The 24401-nt window shown below is 38.5% G+C and overlaps 1 protein-coding gene and 1 long non-coding RNA gene across 5 annotated transcripts in view; one reads left to right on the forward strand and one right to left on the reverse strand.

The window, feature by feature from the left end:
* The window catches only part of LOC108978436, a 78543-nt gene that overhangs the window by 21598 nt on the left and 32544 nt on the right, over nucleotides 1–24401 (reverse strand). The window lies entirely within an intron of this gene.
* Nucleotides 1–24401, forward strand: part of LOC108978434 (homeobox protein vnd) — a 33356-nt gene that overhangs the window by 1237 nt on the left and 7718 nt on the right. For 2 of the 4 annotated variants that reach the window (XM_018948719.1, XM_018948721.1), the window contains one exon: nucleotides 1790–2184. In XM_018948719.1, the coding sequence (XP_018804264.1) occupies nucleotides 2060–2184 (125 nt within the window). In that variant the 5' untranslated portion in view covers nucleotides 1790–2059. Of the gene's footprint in view, nucleotides 1–49; nucleotides 330–1789; nucleotides 2185–24401 lie in introns of those variants that run through there. The other 2 variants (XM_018948718.1, XM_018948720.1) reach the window with 2 other exon arrangements.

Genomic DNA, 24401 nt, shown 5'->3' on the forward strand with positions numbered 1-24401 from the left:
ATAAAAATTAAAATTAATATAAAAAATCATTAAATCATAGAAGCACCAACCAAATATATAAATTTTTTGGAACAATAATTCGTGTTGCCGACGGCGTTTACAAAAAAATAAATTTATTAAAGATACCGTTGGTATGTACTGTATATTCTCGTGAAAATATATAAGTATAATACCTCATGGTTAGCAGCGTAATCGCAGCGGCGCTTATGTGTCATCCTCATTAATTGTTAATTGGACAATTAAAAAGTAATCGTCTTCAAACGCCTAAACGCCTCTGCAACAGCGACGGCTCTGCAGTGCTCTTGTTGTTGCTGTCGTCCGTCAAATTGGTATTATAAATCGATTCATAGCAGTTATCATATAAATATATAAAAAAGAAATATTCACAGTGTTTGTGACTGTCTGTGGCTTTATATTGATTAGCTATTTTTTCTGTATGAGTACATATGATTAATTAAAAAAAAAAACTAAGACAAAATTTAAAAAAAAAATAAGAAAAAAATAAGAAAAAAATTGGAAAAATATTTTAAAAAGATATATATTGAAAATATGAAGAATTAGCAGTAATTTGTGCCTCTGTAGACCTGGGCCGTTACTAAAAGGTGCACTGCTTCTACTTTATAGCCAACCTATGGCTAAAAACACATTTATTCCTGTCAGAACCAAATCTTTTTTGAAAAAAATAATAAAAGGAAATATACACTTCGCCTGTATACCCCTATAACACAACTGTTTTCAGATTTAGGCTAGGAGGTATACGAAAATGTAGGAAACTAAACCCAGAAAGGCGTAACTCTAATCCAAGTTTTACTCAAAACAAAAGAAGAAATTCAGAGGGACAAATGCTTAGATAACTTTTAAAGAGATTTAAGTAAAAAAACGAGTTTTTGAAGCATCTAAAGCAGGCCCTTAAACTAAAAATATCAGTTATCTCAGCACCATTCTTGCCCTTTAAAACCTAATTTACATCGAATTCTCAATTTAGTTTAAATAATAGGATCTCTTGAATACAGAACAAACTTTTGTGGATAATTTTCTGATCACACTTCCAGAGAAATATTTAACTTTGAAAGGTTTACACCTTTTCATTCACGATCTTTTAACCTCGCCAGAAAGAACCTGGGATTTAATAATTTAAGAAAAAAGAGAATAATTTTTGCGTTCTAAACCAGATTCTGATTTTGAAAACTATGGAAATAGTCCTGATGTTGTACTCCTACAAGATGTTTCTGAAATAAGCGTCTTTGTATAAATATCTTTATGAACTTTTCGCGCTAGATTAGTTTAAGTTTCTGGGCTGAACTTGCATGGGATAAATGTATGTGTTATTAGCATATGGACTACTGAAGTTTTTTTTTATCAAAAACGAAATGTAAACGCAAACTTTCATATAAATACATATGTATTTGGCATATCACAAATCTGCTCAGACTTTTCGAATCTACATTGAGCTAAACGCCTTCAAAACCTTTTTGACACAATTCAAAAGCCTCGTAACAAAAATAATATCAGCCTTAAACTGATTACCGAACTCTTACTTGAAAGTAACATATGGAAAATGTCGTGCAGGCGAGACAAAGAGAAAATATGAAGGTCTTCTTCAATATTTCCAGGTCAGGTTAGGTAGAAGAGGCATGGTAGTACCGCTGATTACACTACTCTAGCAAATAATAATGGATATCATGGTACAGCAAAAATCAAAGAATTTAAAACACATACGCGATGCATAAAATTTGAATTTAATTTTACATTTTCCACTATAATTTTATTATATTTTTTTGTTTTACAGTAAATCGAAAAATCCACGGCATAAATAAATGAGAAAAATTTGTTAAAACAAAACGATAAAAGGTGAGATGGAAATAGCGGAAATTTAAAATCATAAAAACTTAAGAAATTTAGTGTAAAAATCTGTCTCCTCAACAAAAAACCGGGAGGCGAAGATACTGGCTTCTAAGTAACGCACAGTGTTCAATATCGACGCAAAAAGTGTTTACAAGTGTAATTTTATAAATCAAAAATATAAAAATAAAATTTCTTCGACATATTTCTCGTCAAAATGGCCAACTACAATTCAAATTGTGGCTATTATGACGACTACATCGGCTATTATACCAACACGAATGTGTATCAACAGGATTATTGCATGCAACCGGAGTATGAATACAACAAACATGAATATGAGTGAGTATTTACACCAGCAATATACAATTAACACATATCAAAAGACACATGCATACAAGTATCATGTCACCAAGAGAAATTTTCATAAAGTCAGGCACTGCAAACAACCGTTGGCCCTTTAACATCACAATATTATCATATGATGCCTTCTCACAGAGAGAAGCTTTGAATTTCGAGATGAAAGCAGCGGCTTTCGTCAGAACAAATCCAGAGACGGTTCAACAAGACAGTACAATGTCGAGGCCAAAAGTTTTCATAAAGGTATAATAATAATAAACGTTATGCTATTATCTGGAAAGTAATAGGACTGAGTCGATTTAAAAAAATTTATTGAACCAATTCTTACAATTCTTTAAAAACTTTCAAAATAGGATACAGCGCTGCCAGCGCAATTTTCAAGCATTGAAGGCGTCACGAAAGGCCTTCTCCGGAAGAGCCTTATCTGGGCTGCAGTGCGCCTGCGGACGCATTGAAATGTCCGCCTTGGTTAGGTAGCTGTTCACAAGAAAGGCAGTGTGAGCCGTGGCGTTGTCGTGGTGCAACTTCCAATCGGCCGAGGTGTCTTGTCGGACCTGTTTGCCCCTTCTTTTAAGTCTCTCGAGGACTTCTACGTAAAACTGGGCACTTACCGAATCCAGTCGGTGCGCGCAAGCTCTGAAGTATAGTCGCGGCGGGAGAATCCGCACGATTACTTTTCGGACAAAAGTAAAGTTTTATGTACAATAAAAAGTCGTGAATGTCTCAATATTTTCAGACACAATTTCACAAACTCTTCGGCATTTTTTCTATAGAAACAGCACACTGTGCGAATAATTGACACATTTCTGACGCAACTCAGGACAAAGTACGGACGTGGGAAAAGTTGATATCTGTACAAAACTTAGTCGGGATCTCGGCTCACAGAAAAGATAACGATATTTTTTCTTATATTCTCTCCCTTTAGAAACATAATCTGACAGGCGTAGGAACGAAAGTCCATTAGATTAGTTTGAGGTAAACTGGCTAGTTTTCAAGCAGTACATGAACCCACTGATCCTTAGTAATGCCAGATGGAAGCTTTGTTTAATTTGAGCAGAAGTATTTGTCAGACAGGACGTCAATGCTTTTTCGAACATTAAGAGCGACTTGGTGTATAATTTAGTTACGTTATCTAGTTGGACTGCGAAGCTCCTAGATATTTAAGACCACTTCTAGAAAGTACTTTGCAAAGGCATAGGAGGCTCAAAGTACAATAGGTTTGCCTTACAAATGATAGTTCGGTATTGAGTATCAATTACGAGGAGAGGAGCAGCTCCATTTAGCACCTGTGAACATAAAGAATAACTCTGATACAGAGTCTATTTTATAACTGCAAGGATATGCTCAATTAAAAGCCAACAGAGATAGCGGAGAGGCTTATAAATTCGACTTTCTTTTCGATTGACAGGCGCATACTAACGGCTCTTCACCCCGATCCAATGCTTCCACGTGAACTCCTTGCATTTACATTGTTATTTTCCCATAATAAATAATAATAGAGCGACAATGATGACACTTGAAAAGTATAGCAAGCAAATAAATTCAAAAAAATGCCAAATGGAATGGTGAAAATAAATATAATCAACAAAAAATCAAAGGAAAGGACATATTAAATGTCATAATGTCAAAGAAATGAAGTAAAGTGAGCGCAGGTGCATGCCGCGACCCGCCGGCCTTATCATGTAAACGGCATACACGCTCAAAAACACATTAGCTCGCATTTGTTGGCTGTTGTGACAGTGAAGTGCAACAATAACAACACAACAACATAGAAAGAAAGTATGCAGTAGAAAGTTAACGGTAAAGCTTCCGCTCTTGACATATGAAAATATCAATTTAAATGTTGAGGAGGCAAAAACAAAAGCAAGAAAGTGGGAAAGCAGACAGCTAAATGACAGCCACGTCATGTTACGAGGCGGAAGAAAGCGCGAGTCTGCCGTAAAAAAAATCGGAAAGCAACTGTCATTTAAACGACCAAAATGTGTGTGTGTCTGTATTCACCTGCTTGTTTGCCGCCTCCCTAGAGTTGGCAGATATGGAGAAAGCTATGACTCCTTTGGATTGACAGGCGCGCAGTTCATGACAATTTTTTCACGACTTCCGACGGCACGCCGAATTTTTCGCTTTTCAATGCAGACAAAACATGCAATCTGCTTGCCAAAACAATAACAACAACCTGCTTTGAGTAAAATGCCTAAATAACAGTTGTATTAAGAAAAACAACAACAACTCTTTCAAACTAAAACATATGTGCGAGTTCCCAGGATTAATAAACTTGCGTCTACGCGACATGAAGACCAGCAGGCAGGCGGGGATGGGAAGCCCACTCGAGTGCGTTCAACTGCCGCAAAGGTTGCAAGTTATAGAAAAGAGTAAATCCATAAATGACGCTCCGAGTGGTACTTCATTTCCACATAAACAGTATTTGTGATGGGCTCCCTTTTCTTGCTTGTATATTACTGTCTATAAAAATCTCTGCGTATGTATATGTAGTTGCCTTCGACTTTTTCGGCAATAAAATTATATTTTCGAACTTCAGATTTCATTGCACTAAAGCACAAATAACAAAATGGCACCGAGTCACGGCATTCAGATTCAGACTTCGGAGTTTGTTCTAACTTACGAAAATTTACTTGCCAGCAAAGTGCTCGTAGCATATATTATAATAAGAAAGTTGCAATAAAAATAAAAACTAAATCGAACATGAAGTTTTTTCGCCTCTCCAAAACTTAATTGGGCACACTTCGACGACAAGTGCGAGCAAAAACATTGAATTGGCGACGAAAATGCTAATTGACATGACATTTCAGGCAATATTAACAGAGAAATCATTTCGAAAGAAACATAAAACTACATGGCGACATGATTTTAAACGATAACCCCGTTATACACTTTTAAAGGCGATTCAGAGAAAGCAATTCTAAGATCTTAGACTGTCAAAATTAATCGACATAATCACGGCAAGTATATATGAAGCAACTGGATCTACTAAGCAAGCAAGTCCACAAAATTAACCCGCTTTGGAACATAGACTCTCCAAAGCGATTGTGGATACCTAAAGATACCGCCGTGTTCGTGGTACTTAGCGTAGGATGAACTCGCTCTGAAGCTTAGCAAACAAAACTGATGATTAGGTTGCCAAATCTAAGCTTGTTCATTTCAAATCACGACCGTATTAGCCAAACCGAGAACACATTATTGTCGAAACGACATCCCAGAGTCACCAAAACTCAACCAAAGACCAGTTGACTTTTAAAGTGTCTAAAGTAATATTCCGCCCAGATTTAATTGTATGACCCACTAGTCAATACCAGCAAATTTTTCAAATCTTATGAGAAGTGTAATAATTTTTCTTTGTGCGGACTTTACATTAGGTAGACTCCATTTATGCCATTTAGCTACAAAAGTGGCACAACATGGATTCCCACAAAACTTTCTCAGTTTATACTGAGCAGCATTCGTTTACTATGAGAATTTTTCCGAAGTATTTGCATATAATCGCTTCGCAGTCGGAAAAGTCCATTATGAGTAAAAATCACAAGATCTGACCAGTACTTCCTTGCTCAGCTAAACCCTGACGGCCAGTCTATCACTGAAATTGGTGATCTTTTATGAAAAGTGTTATACACTTAGTTTCCAATTCGAATAGGCCTCACGATTGATCTTGAGACCTAAAAAGCTAATTATTTGAAGCGAACCTTCCTTTTTATGAATGTTCTCACATATTTTCGTTGAGAGACTTATAGAGTATGTGAAGCGAAGTTGTATGAGAAAAGTTTCTACCGTCCACTGACAAGTTAAGTCGAAGAAATCAAGCCAGATTAATTGTTTTCACAATATGTACGATATGTAAATATAAATAAAATCTAATTACCTGAAGACAAAAAACCAACAAAAACAAGTTTTCGCTAGTAAAAGCGAGACTTTGAAAAATGAACTCAAATTATTCATACGCTAAATCCTTAAAAAGGAGACTGCAGAGTAAGATAGGCTTGGACGCAGCAAATTAAGACGGATTTAAATACTTCAGCTTGATGAGTGTGGAGAATTTTAAACACTGTTGGAGAGGAATTAGACGGAAATCAGGAACGGAGTGTGAAGTAAGTCAACAAAACTAACACAGAGGGGAGGCGCGAGACGGAAAGAAGGCTTATGAAGCTTGTGCGAAACGGAAAAGAGTCTTAAGTCAACCCTCGTTCGCCGTCGTCCGTCGGTGGCCAAACAACTTTGTCGATTTGTTCAATAAAAACGCAATAAATAAGCATCAGTGGCAGGCGAGCAGGAAATGATTCGGTTGGAAAAGAGTTGAGCTGCGCCGCAAGAAAAAGGAGAGAGAGAAAAAATCAAAAATGTCATCGACAACACATGAGTTAAATGATTTCCGCGCAATTCTATTTCTTCTCTCAACCGGATGCGATTTTAATACTCACACACTCACAGCAAATATAGTCGCTTCAATCTGACAAAGCGCAGCGTCTCGAAGCAGGAAACTCTTGTGGACATGGTAACATGCTGAGTATTTTTTGTAAAGTAATAAAAAAATTTAAAGCAGGAAGTTGTTGTTGAGCTGCAACAAATCGGCATTGACAAATACTTGTGATTACCATTACGAAAGGATTGGAAAGAATGTGTGTGTAAGTGACATAATTTTAAGCAACACTGTGGATAGAGGTGAGTGTGTATCGAAGGTGAGTGTGACTAACAAGCTTACAGCAGTCGATGTTGAGGAAGGTAAAGTAGACAACACGGTTCCGAGGAAGTTTTGCGGAAAATAGTGCAATATCTTAAAAAAAAAATCCTGGAACTCTGTTTAAATGAGATTTTTTTTTATCCCAGAATATGGGATTTGGGCTCCCAAAACTTTAGCCTTTAGTGCTTGCAAGCAGAGGAACTGACGTTTAAGTGAGTTTCCTTCAAATTTTGATTTGAAGCCATATGGAGCGCTGTGGTAGGTACAAGGAAATAAGAGAAAGACTACACTACGATACTGATTATAAAGCCAAGCGTTATGAGATTTATCATTAGTTGCACTCCTCACAATAATTATTGAATTGGGTTACTATCAGTACAGTAAGATCAAAGAAAAAAATGAATAGAAAGTGAGTTCACATAGAAAATGGTGATGGATACTATACAGTCCGTCAAGGAATCTTCACATCTTATCTGGATTTCCGAAGTCTAACAGACTCCGTGTCCAAAGCTATGCATATTGAATCACCAGCCACCAAAAGCCCGCACACCGATACCGCAAGAAAATTAATTTACTTAATAAACTCGACAAGACGTACACGACCTATGTTCCCATTAGAACCCGAGCTCCGAAGCTCCACTTTCAACATGCTTTGACTACCTGCTGTCCTTTTAACTTCTTCAAAAGTTGTTCAGTCCAAGCAGGCGGCTGTTAACAATATTTTTTTAACTGTCTGATGAGTCCTTTACATTTATAACAACTTCAATCCGTCTCTCTCACAATGCAAGCCGGACTAGTTACGAAGGCAAAATAGACGGCTCGCCTGAGCTCGGTTTCATAAAATGTGAACTAGTTTCGAAAATCTCAGCGAATATAAAAATATTTAGCCAACAATAAGGTTTCAGCTGGAATCTCTGCATCTTCTTTTGAAGACACTACATTCACACAAGTGCATTCCTGGAACTCTGCCACTTAAAAAATGCACGCTGAACGCAGCAAATTTGCCAAGCTTGTCAAAAATTAATTAAAACCCACAAAAACATGCGACAATCAATGGCATTCATGCAACAACAAACAAGTGCGAAAGATAAACATAAATAAGTTAGGACTACAAAGGATTTGCATGGAGTCTTAGAAATCGCTTGTAAGCAGCGTCTTTAGTAAGCTGCACCATTGTGGCCGAGATAAGGGAACTATTTAAAATGCTGTGAAAACAATTTACGCGTCAAAGCAATCGTCGAACCTTGCAGAATTCTCCACACACATAAAGAACATTATTTCGCTTGACACACTGCAACAGCAAATCAATCAATTATTTTGTGGGCTAAGACCGATTTAACGTAATGAAATTGCATTTAAGAAGTTGCCGAAGACGCATGCGCAGACAGAGCAAATGATTTCTGAGAGCGAGCGCACAGTTTTGTGGCATGTTTCGTAATCCAATGTTACGGCATTGATGTTGCAAACGATCAGCCGGCAAAAAAGTAGCGCTAAGGCCCGAACACTGGAACGATTGTGATACATATGTATATGTATGTGCCTACATGATCTACATGTATGTGCGTATGTGTGTGCACACATATATAATTGGATGTGTAAATATTTCTGGGCATTACTTCCACTTTGTCACCTTCGCATTGAAAGCGCGGCATCAATCAGCAGTGATCCGCACGGTCTTTGCCTTTGTCACACACACACACACACACATACACAGAGCACAGCATTCAGTCTCTCACGGCTCTATATGGGATAGTCAGTGTGGCGGCAATGCATTTGCAATGTGCAATTTTGTTGTTGTAAATATACATATATGTAATTGTATATACATACCTACATATGTATTTAGTACATATACATGCAAGTACGAAGCCAAACATATGTTACAGCTCGCGATTGGGTTTTTACGCTTTGCTGCAACACATGTGCAATCGTTTGGAAATTCTAGTTCCGCCTTGGCCTTTGTGCGCGTGGTCGGTGCAAATAGTCACATTCACACACACACAAACAAACGCACTCATACATCGCCGAGTTGCTAGTTGTTTGGCAGTGTTATTCTCTATTATTGTTAAAACTATTATTTTTGTTTTTGTTGTTTATATTGTTTTTGTTAAATGCTTTCGTTCATGTTGTTGTTCTTGTATACAACATATTGCTGCATTGATACGAGGATAAACGGTGTCTCATATCGCCGGGCATTTGTAATTGGGTTTGTCCGCCTAATCGTCACATCTACCTTCGGCTAATCTCGGCTAATACTGTTTTCTCTGGCAGCGATCGGATACCAGCCAGTCTAGCGCACATATAACGGTAGTGCTTGGCTATTTATGTCGGAATATGCAACATACAGACAAATTAAACGCACTTTTTCGAATGTGCATGTTGGCTGCGGGCAAGAAATTTCAATTTTCCGCCAAAAAAATATATAATATTTGGAAAGTAAAGATAGAAAACTGCGAAGTTTTGATTGAATATTTTTCYTTTGAAATAATAATAAAATTAAAAAAAAAATTATTTCAGATTAAAATAAATAAAAAAATTAAAATTAAAAAAAATTTTAAATAAAAAAACATATGTTAGATAAAAAAATTAAATTTTTTTTTTAAATCTATTGTACAATAAAATTAGTTGAATAAAAAAATTGCTGTACAGCGTATGGAGCAGATAGAAAAATTAAATATACATATTTTTTAAGCATATAAAACAAAAAAGAAATTAAAATCGTTCATTGTTATAAAAAAACCTACAGAGGCTACAACACCCTTCTAAGGTTTATGTCTCATAACATCATATAAGGGCATAAAACGCTGATTATTTGATTTTGTTCGCTTTTTTGTATGACAGCTATATGCTGCTGCAGTCCGATCTGTACAATTCCTTTGCAGACTATATCACTGCCTTCGATAGTAACCCATACCAAATATCTACATAGAAGATATCTGTTGGAATCAAAAAATTTGTTATACAAGGACATAATTTGAACCGATCAGTTAGTATGGTAGCTACATATTTTCTATAGCGAACCTATCTGAACAATTTCTTCAAAGATTACGTTATTGCCCTAAATAATAGCTCATGCCAAATTTCGGGGAGACAGCTTTTCAAACAAAAAAGTTTTCCATACAAGCACTTGAATCCGAACGTTTAGTTTGTATGACAGCTATATGCTATAGTGACTCGATATCGGCGTTTCTAATAAATTTGAAGCCTCTTATGGAGTTAAGAGCGGACACAAAATTTCAGATCGATTTCTCATAAACTGAGAGATAAATTCGTATATATGAGCATTTATGCATTTACTTTAGAAGCCACCGACGTTTCCTTCTGGGTGTTACAAACTGCGTGGCATATTTAATGTATTATATTCATATTTTACACAAATATTTTCAAAGTAATACAAGTCTCCTTTTAGGCGTCACAGTAACTGAAATGGCCATAACTCCACAAAATGTGAAAATGACCGAATTAATTTTTCGCTTGAAGTAGTTTAATGCTTAAACTTTAATATTCAGAGAATATTTTGGAATCAACCACTGAAAAAAAAAAAATTTATCTATATGTCAACATTTAGGAGCAGTAGATATTAAGGATCTTGCATGAAAATAGGTTATAAACAGGTTATAAAAGAAAATAAGGACAAAAAAGAAAGAAACGTAATATTCATTACTTTTTGAATTTAGAAAAATATGTTCTATTTGTTAATTTTTTTTTTTTTTTTTTTATTTTTTCCCCAAGCTAATGTTCTTTAGAAAAATGTATTATTTCTTTAAATTTTTTTTTTTCAAATATTTTTTTTTTTTTTTTTTTGAATTTGTATTTAATTTTACCCCAAGCTAACATTCCTAACATTCGGAATTATTTTGGAATCTTTCAAAATTGTTTTGCTCCAAATAAAAAAAAAAAACATTATGCTGATTTCTGTCATCAAATTTTCTCTAATTTTCATAAAATTTAACTTTTTATAAAGTCATACTTCCACCAATCGCCAAACCAACTTCTTACACACACTTCCTGCGACAACTTCCGCATGCTGTGCCCGACGCACTCGATTCATTTTAGTTAATAATACCCGAGAACCCGCTGATTAATGAATATCGAGTACCCGTGTAGAACAGCAGTGCCTAACAACTTCAATTTATTGTCCATACAATTGTTATTTGCGTGCAAAAACTAGACAAAAACAGAAACTAAAATTTCATTCATAAAAATCTGTTCAGCGCAAAAGCCTTTCCGGGGCACACAGTCTCATATACATATTTATGTATATTTAACCGTATGTATGTACATGTATTTACATGTATTAACATTTATTGGCTCGCAGCCAGCGATTTGAAATAACCTTTCGCATATGGCGATCGGGTCAAGGCATATTTTGGCCAAACAATGAAGAGCCACTGGGAACCTGCTGTGCCTTTGAATTCGCAGGATATGCGATATTCCTGCGACGGACTCTTATCGTTAACGGTGTCTCTTCTAGGTGCGAAAGGTGAGTAAACACACACCAACAAACGAACAGATGTATGTAGTAAATTCATAGATATTTATATATAGAAAAATACATACACATACGCACATATATACAAATGGTTATATACGTCTAAAAATACCAAATTTCATATGTTGTTTGTTTATTTGATTTCGTTTGTGGGCGATTTTATTATTTTTTCTCTAATTGTTGTTGTTTTCTGCACTAATTTGTTCACTTTTTGTTGTTTGTTTTTAGATACATTAAGTGCCGCTCGTCATTGTATGCGTATGTTGCCATACAACTAATGCCCTCTCTCGCACCTCAAGACTGGCTCCGCTGGACAAGGTTTACTCTCCCCCACTTTTTTCAAGCGCATGTTTATTTGCTTTTGAAATTTGGATTTGAGCTCTTTTGTTTGCCAGAAATTGGATTTTCCTTTGCTTTTTGTTTCTTTTTTTTTTTTTTTGTTATTTTGAAATATTTATTTATTTTCGAAAACGAAATGGATTTGCTCTAATTGAATTTAATTTGTGCCCACTGTGTGCGCAGAATAGAGAATGATTAATCCACCTTTAAGTGGTCAGGTTTTATAAAAAAAAATATGCTTTGGTGTTGTTATTTATACTAATATCCGAAAACAATGTTTTTGAGTGACAAATTCTACAAAAATCAGCAAAAGAAATTGTGATCTCGATACTGTAAGTATGATAAGCCAACTTAAGCACCTGATTGTGCAATAAAATTCAAGCTCTCCACTAACAAAATTCAAATTCAACACTACTCTCCCCAGTTGTTGTTATTATAGCAGTAGAGAAGATGCCTGAAATTCTTCTTCCGAATTGACAGTGCTTGACTGGATAAAAACCGAGATCGTTCCGTTTGCGTAGAGAGACTGCTGTGGGAACTATCCCTAGTCTCCGTATAATCTTCTTTTTAATCGCGAAAACTACGAACGGTAGATTTTATACCTGAAACCCCTTAATAAATAAATGGGAACTTTATCTACGCTACACATTATTTCGACGACAATGTTTTCAGGGTTAAATCGAGTCATGTCACGATTCCTCTAGTCTAGTCTTAGCACTTTCGTTTAATACAAAGCGCTTCAAGTGTCAGGCGAGTCGATTTATCAGAACTAGAAGTTCGATTTATTTGTACGTGAAAGTTTAGTCCATAGTACCAAGAAGTAAAAGAGATTTTCGACTGCGAACGAATCTTAATCTAATTAGTACTTTGCTATATATATATCCATTTGCGAAATTCCAAAAAAAATTTTTTTTTTTATATGTATTTGACGACCACATATTTGAAAGTATTCCACGAAAATTTTATGCTGGCCTGGCAAATAATTTCAGAGATATCAGCATAGGTAGGTAGGCTAGCGCTAGATGCGCAATTTTTCTAACTATCGTAGGACCTCTATAATCTTGCTATCTCGTTTCATTTGAAACAATTTTATGCTCTCAATGAAACTGCTTACATATATCCGTTATGCTTTTTGTGAACAACCATTCGAGGTTGGATGCCTGATGTGTTCCAAGTAAGGCTGTTAAAGCTCATGTTTCACAGAGAAATTGGAAAACGATTTCTCTTCTAGCGGCAAATACTGCTATAGGGCAGACCCATTTCTAGAGAATGTTCACCAATAGATAGATGCTGTACTATCCTATCACGTCTAGCGGGCATCCTCAGCCGGAAATGGCTATTGAAATCTAACCTTGTGAGAACATTGCAATGTTAATTGATTTAAGTAAAATTTTCATATTTATTTCACTTTTCTGTCTCTTAACCTCAGGACTCGTCTTTGTACCTATATTCCTTACTACTTTCGTAGTAATTGGTATACTATCTAACGCATCTCCAGGTGATTCGCGTAAAGATTGCCGCTTATCGTCATTCTCCAGATTGTTAGTGAATATTTTGTAATATAAAAACAACTACAATTAGAAGCATGCACTCTACACTCCATCATAAACCATCTCAACGCTTTCGCCCTTAAGTGCAACATCAAAAAGCAGATGCTACAAAACATGAGTTTGAGTTTATGCAAACAATCACAACAAGAGTGATCAACTTTAGACACTGGTGTTTCAATGTCGGTCCTGCGTCGTCTCTCTGCCTGAAGAGAGATATGAGTATTTGCGAAACAAAGCAATTCAAAAACTATCTAGGCAGAGGACTTTCAAAAACATAAAAGTCGAAAAGTAAAAAAGTAGCTTATGATAATAAAAATAAATATGCCAATAACGGAAAGACGCGGAAGAGCGCAGCAGAGCAGGCAGGAGAGGGGTGAGCTGAATTAAACAGCGAGGGAAGCAACAACCCCAATTAGCGTAAATATAACCAGCACTATTCAGCTAAATGTTATTGGGATTGAATGGCTCATCGCGCCTCTGTACGTGTGTGTGTGTGCGTAAGCCTTGACAAGCGCTAATAAAACTAAAAAAGGCGGAAAAGCGTAAAAAATCGCTACAACAAATTAGTGGCATGCGAAAAAACAAAAAAAAAAAACAAAACCAAAGTGTGAAGCAGCGCGGTGAGGGCACGTGAGGCGCGCTGAGCAACAACAAATCACAGTTGAAGAACGCTGAAGTAGCGGCAGATGCTGCTGTTGACTGCCATTGCAGCGCGCTGTAGGTGTACGCCTCTCTCGAATATATATATACTCATATGTTGTTTCATGTGTGTGTGTATGTGTGAGCACACTCCAGCCAGCATCTGCAGCCGCTTGAAACACTTGGCCTGTGTGTCTTCATGGCAGCCGCAGATTTACACCTTTTCAAATGCAATTGAATGACACATATGTGTATACACACATACATACACATACAAATAAATGTGTTTGTATGATTTTCGGATTTTGTTGTCTCTGCAACACGGCTATTTGTCATCCATTTTAATTTCTCTTTCCGGTTTCGTTCGATTCGCTTCATTAAGTACGATGCAATTGAGGAAATAGCAACAACAACAACAAAAACTGTATGTTTGTAGATAAATGTAAAAGAATGAAGGTGCTGCCATGTTTTTCTCAAGCATCTCATTGAATTGTATTAGAAAATATTCGAGAAAAACTTTAAAAAATCAGAAAAAACACAAAAAAAGGAAGACGAAGGAAGAAATCAGGCAGCATTGTAGTAACAACATATGTACATACATGGTATACATAAACATTTGTGAAAGTGTGTGTCTGCTACAATCTGGTCACACCTCTCTTGCGGCTAATATAATTAATGGCTGATTAATGAAAAAAATGGAAACAAAGAAAATACATAAAAGGAATACAAAACAGTAAAAAAAAAAACAATGTTATAATGTCATCAACAAAATGTATGAAAAATTCATTGTTCAAGCGTCTTTTGACTTCTCAGTAGAATTACAACATTCTTACAACACAGCCTTCAAGGCGTTAAGAGCGACTTACAGCAGCCGATACAAACATATTTATGCACAATAATACGCCACCTCCTATACTCTATGTTTTTCCTTTCGTCACTAACCAAATTCATTAGCTGCCGTGTACTGCTGCAGTGGACCATCTGCATTTGCGCAAACACAATAAATCGCATATTAGTTAGGGGCCAGCTGTGCACACAGACGCAATCGGCGTTCCTCACAAATCTCTTTCGAATTGCTATACAAGCCAATTTCCATATTTAACTGTATAATTTCTTCTATGCAAACTAAATTTCTTGCAGCAGCTCCTTGCATTCATCAATTGCCTACGCCCTATTATCCCTTTGTCGTCGATTTGTAAATTTGTGTACGCTTTTGTCGCAGCTCATGTAGCCTCTTGCATGCTTCCGGTTAGTTTCTATTGGGTAGTCGAAGAAGTCTTTTCGCTAAACTTAAGTAAGTCAGAGTATATTCTAATAAGGATGGCCACTTTCGAGTGAAGATACCCTCTAGACGTGAATGGAGAAGAGGTTTAGTAGAGGAGGATGTTACAGCCTCCCTCTATACTCACGGGCCCAAAATGGTCTGCAGAGCAAGGGTGGGTTTACCGACTACCAAAGAAGGACTCTGGTAAACTATTGAGTAAAAAAGGGAGGATACAGAAAACAATCATATACACGGGCAACCAGTAAGCTTGGCTGGTCTTAATTCCAGCGTAGTTAAAAATTGCAGAGAGGCTTAAAGCTCACTGCCAAGTCTAAGCTCTAACACAAACCAGACCCAGATTACTTGGACATAAGTTGTTTCATTGAGAGAACCATATAGTTGAAGCAAAAAAATGAGACGAGATAGCAATATTATTGAGGTCCTGCGATAGTGGTTTATCCAGCGCTAATTAAACCGGAATTACAGCCCGCCTACCTTCCTACATAAAGTTCCTCAGACTTTTAGATTTTAATAGAACCAAACAAAATTTGCAATTGGGGCAGCTTTACGAGAATCGTGGCGCTTCATTGGGAGCACACAAATAATCCTTACTATTTCAATTAAAAACTGGAGCAATATTATTTCTACCGCTCCTTCTTATAGCAGAGCCATTTTCAAGCAATACTAAAGCCACAGCTGAGCTTACAAAGCAGTTTCTCACGAAGCCAAAGATGTAGTTAAGTGCTACTAGATCGAAGAGCTTCTTACCATCATCAAAAAATAAGGTGATACCAAATTCAATAAGGCTTGTCACACGTTAGTACTTACTAAGGTGTAAAGAAGGGAGCTATTAGTGTTTCGATACGACGGCAATACGACAAAATTCATGTCACCAAATTATAAGAAGGTTTACGAGCAATAAGGAAAAGATAGTCAAGAGTGTAACAATTACTGCAGATATGATAAATTCGCTATTCCGCAAACTCTATTCTCAAGGACTGGTTCATTCTGCATTGCAGAACTTAAGTATGTTATTTTCGCTAGGCTAGCGAATCTCCTGTATCTGCTTTTATTTCCAATAATTCAGCTGGCAGGTGTGTTTCGGTGGCACAAGGTCTTTTTGGAGGGCCGGGAAGAGGTCGCGATGAAGACCGGAAGAATGAGCAAAGGAGTGAAAACCATGTTTATTGTCTTTTTTGATATCAAAGACGTCGACGACCATGAATTTGTTCCTCCTGGACCAGCCGTCAGCGCCAAGTTTTATGTGGAAGTCCTCAAGAGACTCAAACGAAGGGTCAATGGGGTCCGACAAGCCATCGCAGCTGATTGGAAGTTGCACTACGACAGCCCCCGACTCACAACGTCTCTCTTGTGAACAGCTACCTAACCAAGGCCGGCATCCTAACGCCGGCCTAGATGTGACCCTCCGGACTTTTTTGTTGGCTTGCTGAAAAGGCCGATGAGAGGCAAACCTTTTGGGACGACAGAGAGGATCCAATAATTACTGAGATGCGTAAAAAAAAACTGGCACTAAGTGCAATAAACTCTGAGGGAAAAAAGTTTCCGAAACTTTTTGCGAATCTGACAAGCTTTGGCGCCACCAACTTTTATTGAAATTTTAATACTTGAAGAAAGCATACACATACACACCAACAGTCTTACATACCTACAGAGCGCCGCCGCCTTTAAAAAGTCTGTAGTAATATATACCATTGATTTTTAATACACATATGAAACTAATGAAAGTGTCTACATGACTCCGCGAAATACATAATAAACCGTAGATACTAATGACTTTGATAAATCGCCGACAGGCATGCATACACTCAACACATGAGTGACGCCACTCCAGGCGCCCACACAGAGCAAGGACATGCACACATATAAATATACAAATAAAAATATGTAAGCGAGTGTGTGAGTGAGCAAATTTAGTATATGAAGTGCTACTCGGCATATCAATTTAAGTTAGTATATACTTTGCTATGAGCCGCGTTCTAAGTGGAGCATGCCACACCTATGTCCTGTCGAGTGGCGCACAAGAGTCCCATAAAGTATACATATGAAGAAAAGCAGAAGAATGGCGCGCAGGCAGCGCATACCCTTATTTATGCAGCAGGTGTGGTGGGAGGATGATGTGAGTACAAAACGAGGGAGTTGAAGCACGTCAAAAATTGAACTTTTTAAGAAGAAAAAAGTTATGTATTAATGAAGTTTTTGTATGCGCCGCCAACAATATTTACCGCGCACTGGAAATATGCACTTGTTAACGGCGCTGGGCAAAAATCAACAAACATTCACACTAGAAGCCAACAGCGAATCCTGCGCACTCCTCACAACACCATTAACGCTAACGAGCGCTTGAAAACAAAAGAGAAACTACTATTAAGCGCCCGAGTATGAAGTGGAACGAGTGGAAAACCCCGCAAATAGGCGTGTACAATAATTCATCAAGCATATTTTTCAAAAGCGCAGCTGGCACATCCTTGCGCTACCAAATCTACGCATCTCGCTCTTTTGCTCTCTTTCGTAGACGCCATTATCAGCTGCCTAGTCGCTGTGGCAGCACTTGAGCGCCTCAACAGGCAACACGGAATTTCCCGCGCTCTAGAAATCCTTTTGCGCCTTAAAGCGAAGGAGAAACGCGAGAAAATTTCCCAAAGCACCGTTAATGCAATGCGCAAGTGCTGAGGCAGCAACAAACCCAAGCATAACAGTTATACGCTCATTGTTGAGTTGTGTAGTCGCTCGCTCGCTCGCACTTGCAGTGTGCCGTGCGGGTAAAACCCACTGGCAACGAACAAGCAACAACAAAGCCAGCGTCGCATTTTGATTGGCTGTTAGAGCAGAGCGCTAGATATTAGGTATGCAGAGATATGTATGTGCCCAACAACAATGATGCGGGACTTTTTACTAATGTAGCATGGTTCTGGTTGGAAGGCGTTAGTGTTGTTGCTGTACTATGCACATTTATTAGCGTTTTTGTTGCACTGATTTCGTAATTTTTTTCGAATTGGTTTTTGTTGTTCACACACTCAAGCGAGTACTAAGCACATTTCATTATTATTATTGCTGTTGTTGTTGTCGTTTTTATTGTTATTGTTGCCATTGTTAGCCATCTTTGTTCAAAACACATATTTTCAGCTTTGCTTGCGTGCATACATATACAGTATATATAGATATGTACGGTGTTGGAATGTGCGTGTGGCATGCTTTTAGGGGCTGACTGTATAGTGTCCGTCATTTGAGAACTTTATTAGATTTTTTGGTTTCACATCCTTTTTCCCACCCATACGAGTATGTGCTGTGGAGTGGCCTCTCAAATCGCAAGAGTGTATGCCCCGCATACATAAATTTCAATAAATTTGCTTTCATTATGAGCACGTTAAAGTTGCTCCGAAGCACTTTCATAACAAATTTATGTACTTTAAAAGAGATCGCTGTATCTATGCTATGTAATTTACATAATTTTTAATTGATGAACAATAGGGTAGATAATTTGACTAACTCTCTGGAGAATATTTATTATACTAGAGAAAAAAGCCTTCTATAGATCTCCAAAACAGAGACACCTGACATCGATATACTCCGAGAAATTTACATTACAAGACCCCCAGAACAGTGCGTCTGAAGAAATCGTTACGGAAATGGATTTATGTTCAATCGAGCCTTATTTCAACATTTGTGCCCAAATAAACGCTTACTTCCCTCTATCTTCACCACTAACCCGCCTTCTGAATGCTACATCCAGCTTAAAGGAAAACTAGGTCTGATTTTGAATAAACAGTTGAAATTGTCTCTGACATCCGACACAAAAGTTTGTTAGATTTGATAGAAGGGAAAGATAATGGTCAGTTGGACAAGAGGCCGATATTCCAGTGTTGCGAAAGTTCAGGTATCTACGACATCTAAAAATAACACTTGAAAAACGCGCTTCCAATCACAGTCGCCATCCAATTCTTCAAAATAAGATAACAAAAATATTTTCTGCGATCCACATTGGCATTTTTTGACGAAATGTCTCTAAATTAATATAGTCATAGCGCCCTTTTGTTGATTGGGTGAAATAAAAAGTATGTTTGCGGAAACCTCCACCTGATTAGGAACCAAAGTTCATATTGCTGTAAACCTTGTTACGGTTACACCGGATTGCGGACAAGTTGGAGCTGGAACTCTGGACTTCGCCTTAACTTAGCAGGTCTCTAGGCAACCTCTATCTCCGGAACGCAGGAGATCCATTGAACTGCTCACACATAATGAGATTCAACTTAACGCAATCATACGGTTAGACCGAAACTTTTGTCGGCCGCTACCTTTCAGAGTTCTATGGGCTCTCCTGAAACATTTCTACAGTCATACCTTAGACGAACCTGGCAAAATAGCTTGACAAACTCAAAGCGCTTTAGCGATTTTTAAGCGTCTGGAGTTCTTAGTAGTGGATTCCGTTTTTGGATCCGACATTTCAACCTTGCCTATTCTGTTAAAAAGCTGCTTACCAATACCTCTCTCTCTTTGGGTAATAAAACATTATGAAAGCATGGTTAGATCATAGTTTATTATTATGAAGCGGCGTTGTCACGACCTAGTAGAGACGAAAACCACTACTTGCTATCTAGGAAGTTGAAATCGTTAGAAATTTCCACAATATTTTCTCAAGGAAGAAATACGTCCCGCGACATGAAATGTTTATATTCCAACAAAATAATAGTACGAAGTTCTGTCTGTTCTGATTCGGATCTGCGACCTGTTGGCTACTGCGCATAGAGGAAATAGAAGAGATTTAAACCAAATGTGTGCAGCAATATCAAAGTACAAATAATCAGGAACTGATAGAACTACGATGCCAGCTAACTCATTTATAAAGGTCTCTAAGCCTAGCAAGGCATACAGAGCGGACCCAGAAATTAACCCGTGCCTAAAAAGCGCTACAAAGAAAGAATGAAAGTCAAGGCCGTACCAGCTAAGCCTGAAAAGTAGGAAGTAATATCTTCATTGAGCTTATAAGATATACTGAACACACTCCCTAAAGCTATGGCTCAAAGAGAAATGAGAAATAAGCAATAAGAACAGATGTAATAAGATTAGTAACAACTGGTGTCGTTGAGGTGGCAGCTAATAGAGTAGTATTACGTAAAAACTGATGACAATGCGACTATTGGCTCTTACTAAAACCCAAACACATAACACACTCAGACAGATGAGAATGATGATGAAAATGGAAATGTTGACGACACAATATCAGAGCGGAAGTAAGAGCACGTAAGCGCTGAGCTGCGACGGAAAGACACAGCATAACCTCAAGATATGAAGAAGATTACAAAAACAACCAAGACTAACTCAAAGCATCAACTATGTGCATTACGCAAAGCTTGAAACCCGTCGTATTGCTGCTGCTGATGGCTGTAGACGCTTAAGCTGGACGGAGCATGAGCCAGAATTTATGGCACCATGCCAATATGGCCGCCGCATTTGGATCTCTAGCAGCACATCATTGAAATTTCACTCACCTAAACTCGCCCGCTAATCCCGCTTCAGCACAGACGTTGCAAAGAATAAAGCTTCACAAACAGCGCTCAGCGCTTCAGTCGCAGAACTTCTTGTTGCTCCTTGATTGGTTGGCCGTTTCAGGCATCCGTTGCCTGCGCTACTGCACGAGCCCATTGGAAGCTGGGTTTCAAAGACGCAATATGAACGCAACAACACAAACAATCAACACAAACAACAACAAAAATCGTAAGTAGCACACAGTAGTGCCCTACTTAGCACCACAGACAATGGTGGAACTCGAAATTCCAACTCAACACTCAAGTACCCTCTCGGCTATCTAAGCCGCTTCGTACAAAACTCAGGACGAGTCGTGGTCACGAAGGCAACGACAGCATATTAGCCATTGCAGTCGCACGCACACTGAACCTCTCGAGCACAAGGATAATTCACTCATCACAACACACACACACAGACACAAACACACGAAGCAGTCACACTAAATAGACAACGAGTCGACTGGGCCGAGCCTGCGAGCACTGCTTCGGTGGTGGTTGCTGGTTGCTTTTTCCACTCGACTCCACTCCACTCCACTCGACTCGATAACCGCTCCACCGCTCTCGACTGAAGTATACGTGCTTGTGTTGTAGTGTTTGTTGTTTTTGTGCGCGCAGGACATGAGAAGCCACTTAGTAAAATCGATTGAAAAAGGAAACAATTCAGCTGAATGACTTTGTTGTTGCGCCGACCGAGTGAATGAAGTTGCACAAAGGCTTGGCTGTTGGCCTGTCTGTCCGCATACCTATTTACTGCTCGATGGCTGACGTTCTTCATAAGGCTCTCCACATGTGTTTGTGTGTGTGTATTGGTGGTTGTTGATGACTCTCGTTTGTTTGGTTGGATGTGTAATGCATTGACTGCACTGCCGTTGGTTGGCCTGGGCTGCCGGGCCTAGCTGCCTGAACTGGGCTGATGCGTTGGTTGGTCGAATGGCTGACTGGTTGTGGCTTCTCGGCATACACGGCGACTCGTTAGTTGTTGATGACACTTCAGTTTGAAAAGTGTACGCGGTCTCAATTCGAGCAGCCAAATTCGAATAGTACTCGAACTGAAGAGCATGCCTATTATCAGCTAGTACGCCCACTAAAATCACGGAATGTGAACGCGTGAATAAAATCAAATTTCGAAAGGCCAAAAATTCAATTTGTATAAACTCAGAAAAAGCGAAAAACCAAGTGAATTTCAATTAAGTCGTTAAAAGTTATGTCAAGAACCAATAAAGTGTGCGATTTTTATGTGTGAAACACGGTCTCTGGACCATATATTTACCTAAAGTGCTCATTAAACCAGTGATCAGCAGAATAAAGAAAAGTTAATTTTACGCTAACAAACAGGCGTCCCTGACTAATCAATCGAAAGCAAAAGTGTAGCTGCAGTCCAGCAGACCACGCAATCTTATAAAACTACAATTTTTAGAGAAAGATTACTTTCCTGTCGCAGCCGCGTACCGCCAACACCGTCAAAGTGGCTGAGAAACGCAAACGCACGCCGTCGCCAGGGCGGCCACCACGTTCACCACAGCACCGACGGAAATCGCTGGAATCGCTCTCCTCCAGTGCCGCCACGCCACCACCCTCGCCCACCAAGCCGCGCAACCATTTGTCCACAGCGCGACGTACTTCTAGAACACCAACACCGCCCGCATTACCGCCACCGCCGCGCACCTCCACACCCACACGCGAAATAGCTTCAGCGTCCACAACAAAGGACCTAGTCGACTCACCCATACGTGCAGTGCCCGTGTATAACCCAGCGACAGTTACGCCCACCTCGATCGCGGATCATTTACGTTTGCCCACAAACGCAGCAGCAGCGGCGGCTTTCAGTTCCTTTCCATCGTTGCACAGCATGAGCAGTTTAATGGTACCGTCCGCGGCTGCAGCTGCCGCAGCGGCGGCTCCTTTCCTACCTTGGTCACCGATACTGCTGCCACCGTGGGGACATCCACTCCTGCCTGCTTTCTATCCGGCGGCTTTGCGTAGCGCGTTACCGGGGTAAGCATATAGAAAGTGAAAAATTTTAAAAGGGTTGGTTTTCTATGAAAATAGTTCGAGAGTTTCTGAAAGCCTAACGCAAAATTAGTTGAAATTTGTTACGCAAGTTAATCAAATTATAAAGTGACAGCCTAAAGCAACCTTGCTGGCAAACTTTTGACACAATCTCGTGGGAACTTATCCTCAATTCATGTTCTTTTGAAGCAGGCAGTATTCAGAGATCTTTGCAATTTAAGTGTCAACACGACCTTTCCAACAGTCAAACCTAGCTCCTAAAATAACGTAGCCAAATTTGGCCTAAACAATGCCACAAGTGAAAAAGTATGTTCGTTTCCGCTACACATCCGCTTGTTAAAGAATCAAGTTATTTCTTTCAAAGTCAATGACTTTCAATTATCCAAACACTGCACGCAGTCTCCCGCTCTATGGATGAACCTTGCAAAGTGTTATCAATAAAAGGACGGAAATCAACACAATGGTACTCAAAAACGAGTGATTTCTTTGATTTTGACACAAGTGTTTCAATTCAAGATTCGCTACCTGTGCGAGTGTGAAGCATCGTCGTGTTTCTTTGAACAATGGCTTATTCAAGATCATTAAGCCAATTTCACAAAAAACATTATTTTTTTACACTAAATTGAACATTTCCGGTTAGATTTTCCGACGTTGTTAAATAGATTCCGAATTTAGTTTTTCAATGTCCGAGGGGTACGGCACGCAAAGATCATGCTTCTTTGCAGACTTTCGAAATGAAAAACCCGCCCACTGGAAGGAAGCTCTGATTTAAAACAAAAATGAGCATGGAATCTTCAAGAACACTTAATACTAATATATTAATTAAGGAACTTCCTAGACAAGATAGTCGCATTATCCATCTCTACGATTTGGGTACAAATGGGACTCTGAGGAACTTTATGAAGCTCTATAAATAAATTGGTTTTTATCAAAGTGGAGATTTTAGTGGAAAACCTGTAGGTATTCAGGCTCGAAAGATCTAAAGCGGTACGAAAGTTCTTCTCAACCTGAAGATTAGACATTATTAGACGTTAGTTTTCCGGTATATTCTCGACAGCAAAGCAAAACAATTCAAATCCAAAATTTTTCATATTTTGAGTTAAGATGGCTGAGTTTGCCCGCCTGACATAGAATTCACTCCAAAAGAATGTTGGCCGAATGAGCTTCCATCAGCATCATTTATTCGGGATCGGCAGTAAACACGTAATAATACGTCACTTGTATGAGGAASATCCTAACTAACTAAGGTGTCAAGGTTTCGGTATTTAAGTCCGACTTTCTTTTCACGCACTTCACGCACCCTTCTTAAGCATACTTTTCCTGCCGACTTCATTTAGTTTAGTTACAGCAAGCGATCTCCCAAGCAAATCCCTGCCTTTGATAAATTAACTTTGATTTAAACTAGCAAATCGTCGGATTATTCGCACCTTCGCTGCTGCACCGCCAGACTCACGTACATATGTTTGAGCTCAGTCCTACTTATTGTACAGGCTTGCGTCTTATCCAGCGACTAGGTAAGCAGTGTATGCCACATTTGTCGGACTACCTCGGTTAAGTCAGCTTACATTTAGCAAACAAATTCAAATAAATTTGGTTTAAATTTTTCCTAATACCCACAACAATTAACAATCACATCTGATTAGTAGAGAAACTATTTTGGTGCATAGCTCCT

This window comes from Bactrocera latifrons, unplaced genomic scaffold (genome assembly GCF_001853355.1).
Source record: "Bactrocera latifrons isolate USDA-ARS-PBARC rearing strain unplaced genomic scaffold, ASM185335v1 scaffold_121, whole genome shotgun sequence".
Taxonomy (NCBI): domain Eukaryota; kingdom Metazoa; phylum Arthropoda; class Insecta; order Diptera; family Tephritidae; genus Bactrocera; species Bactrocera latifrons.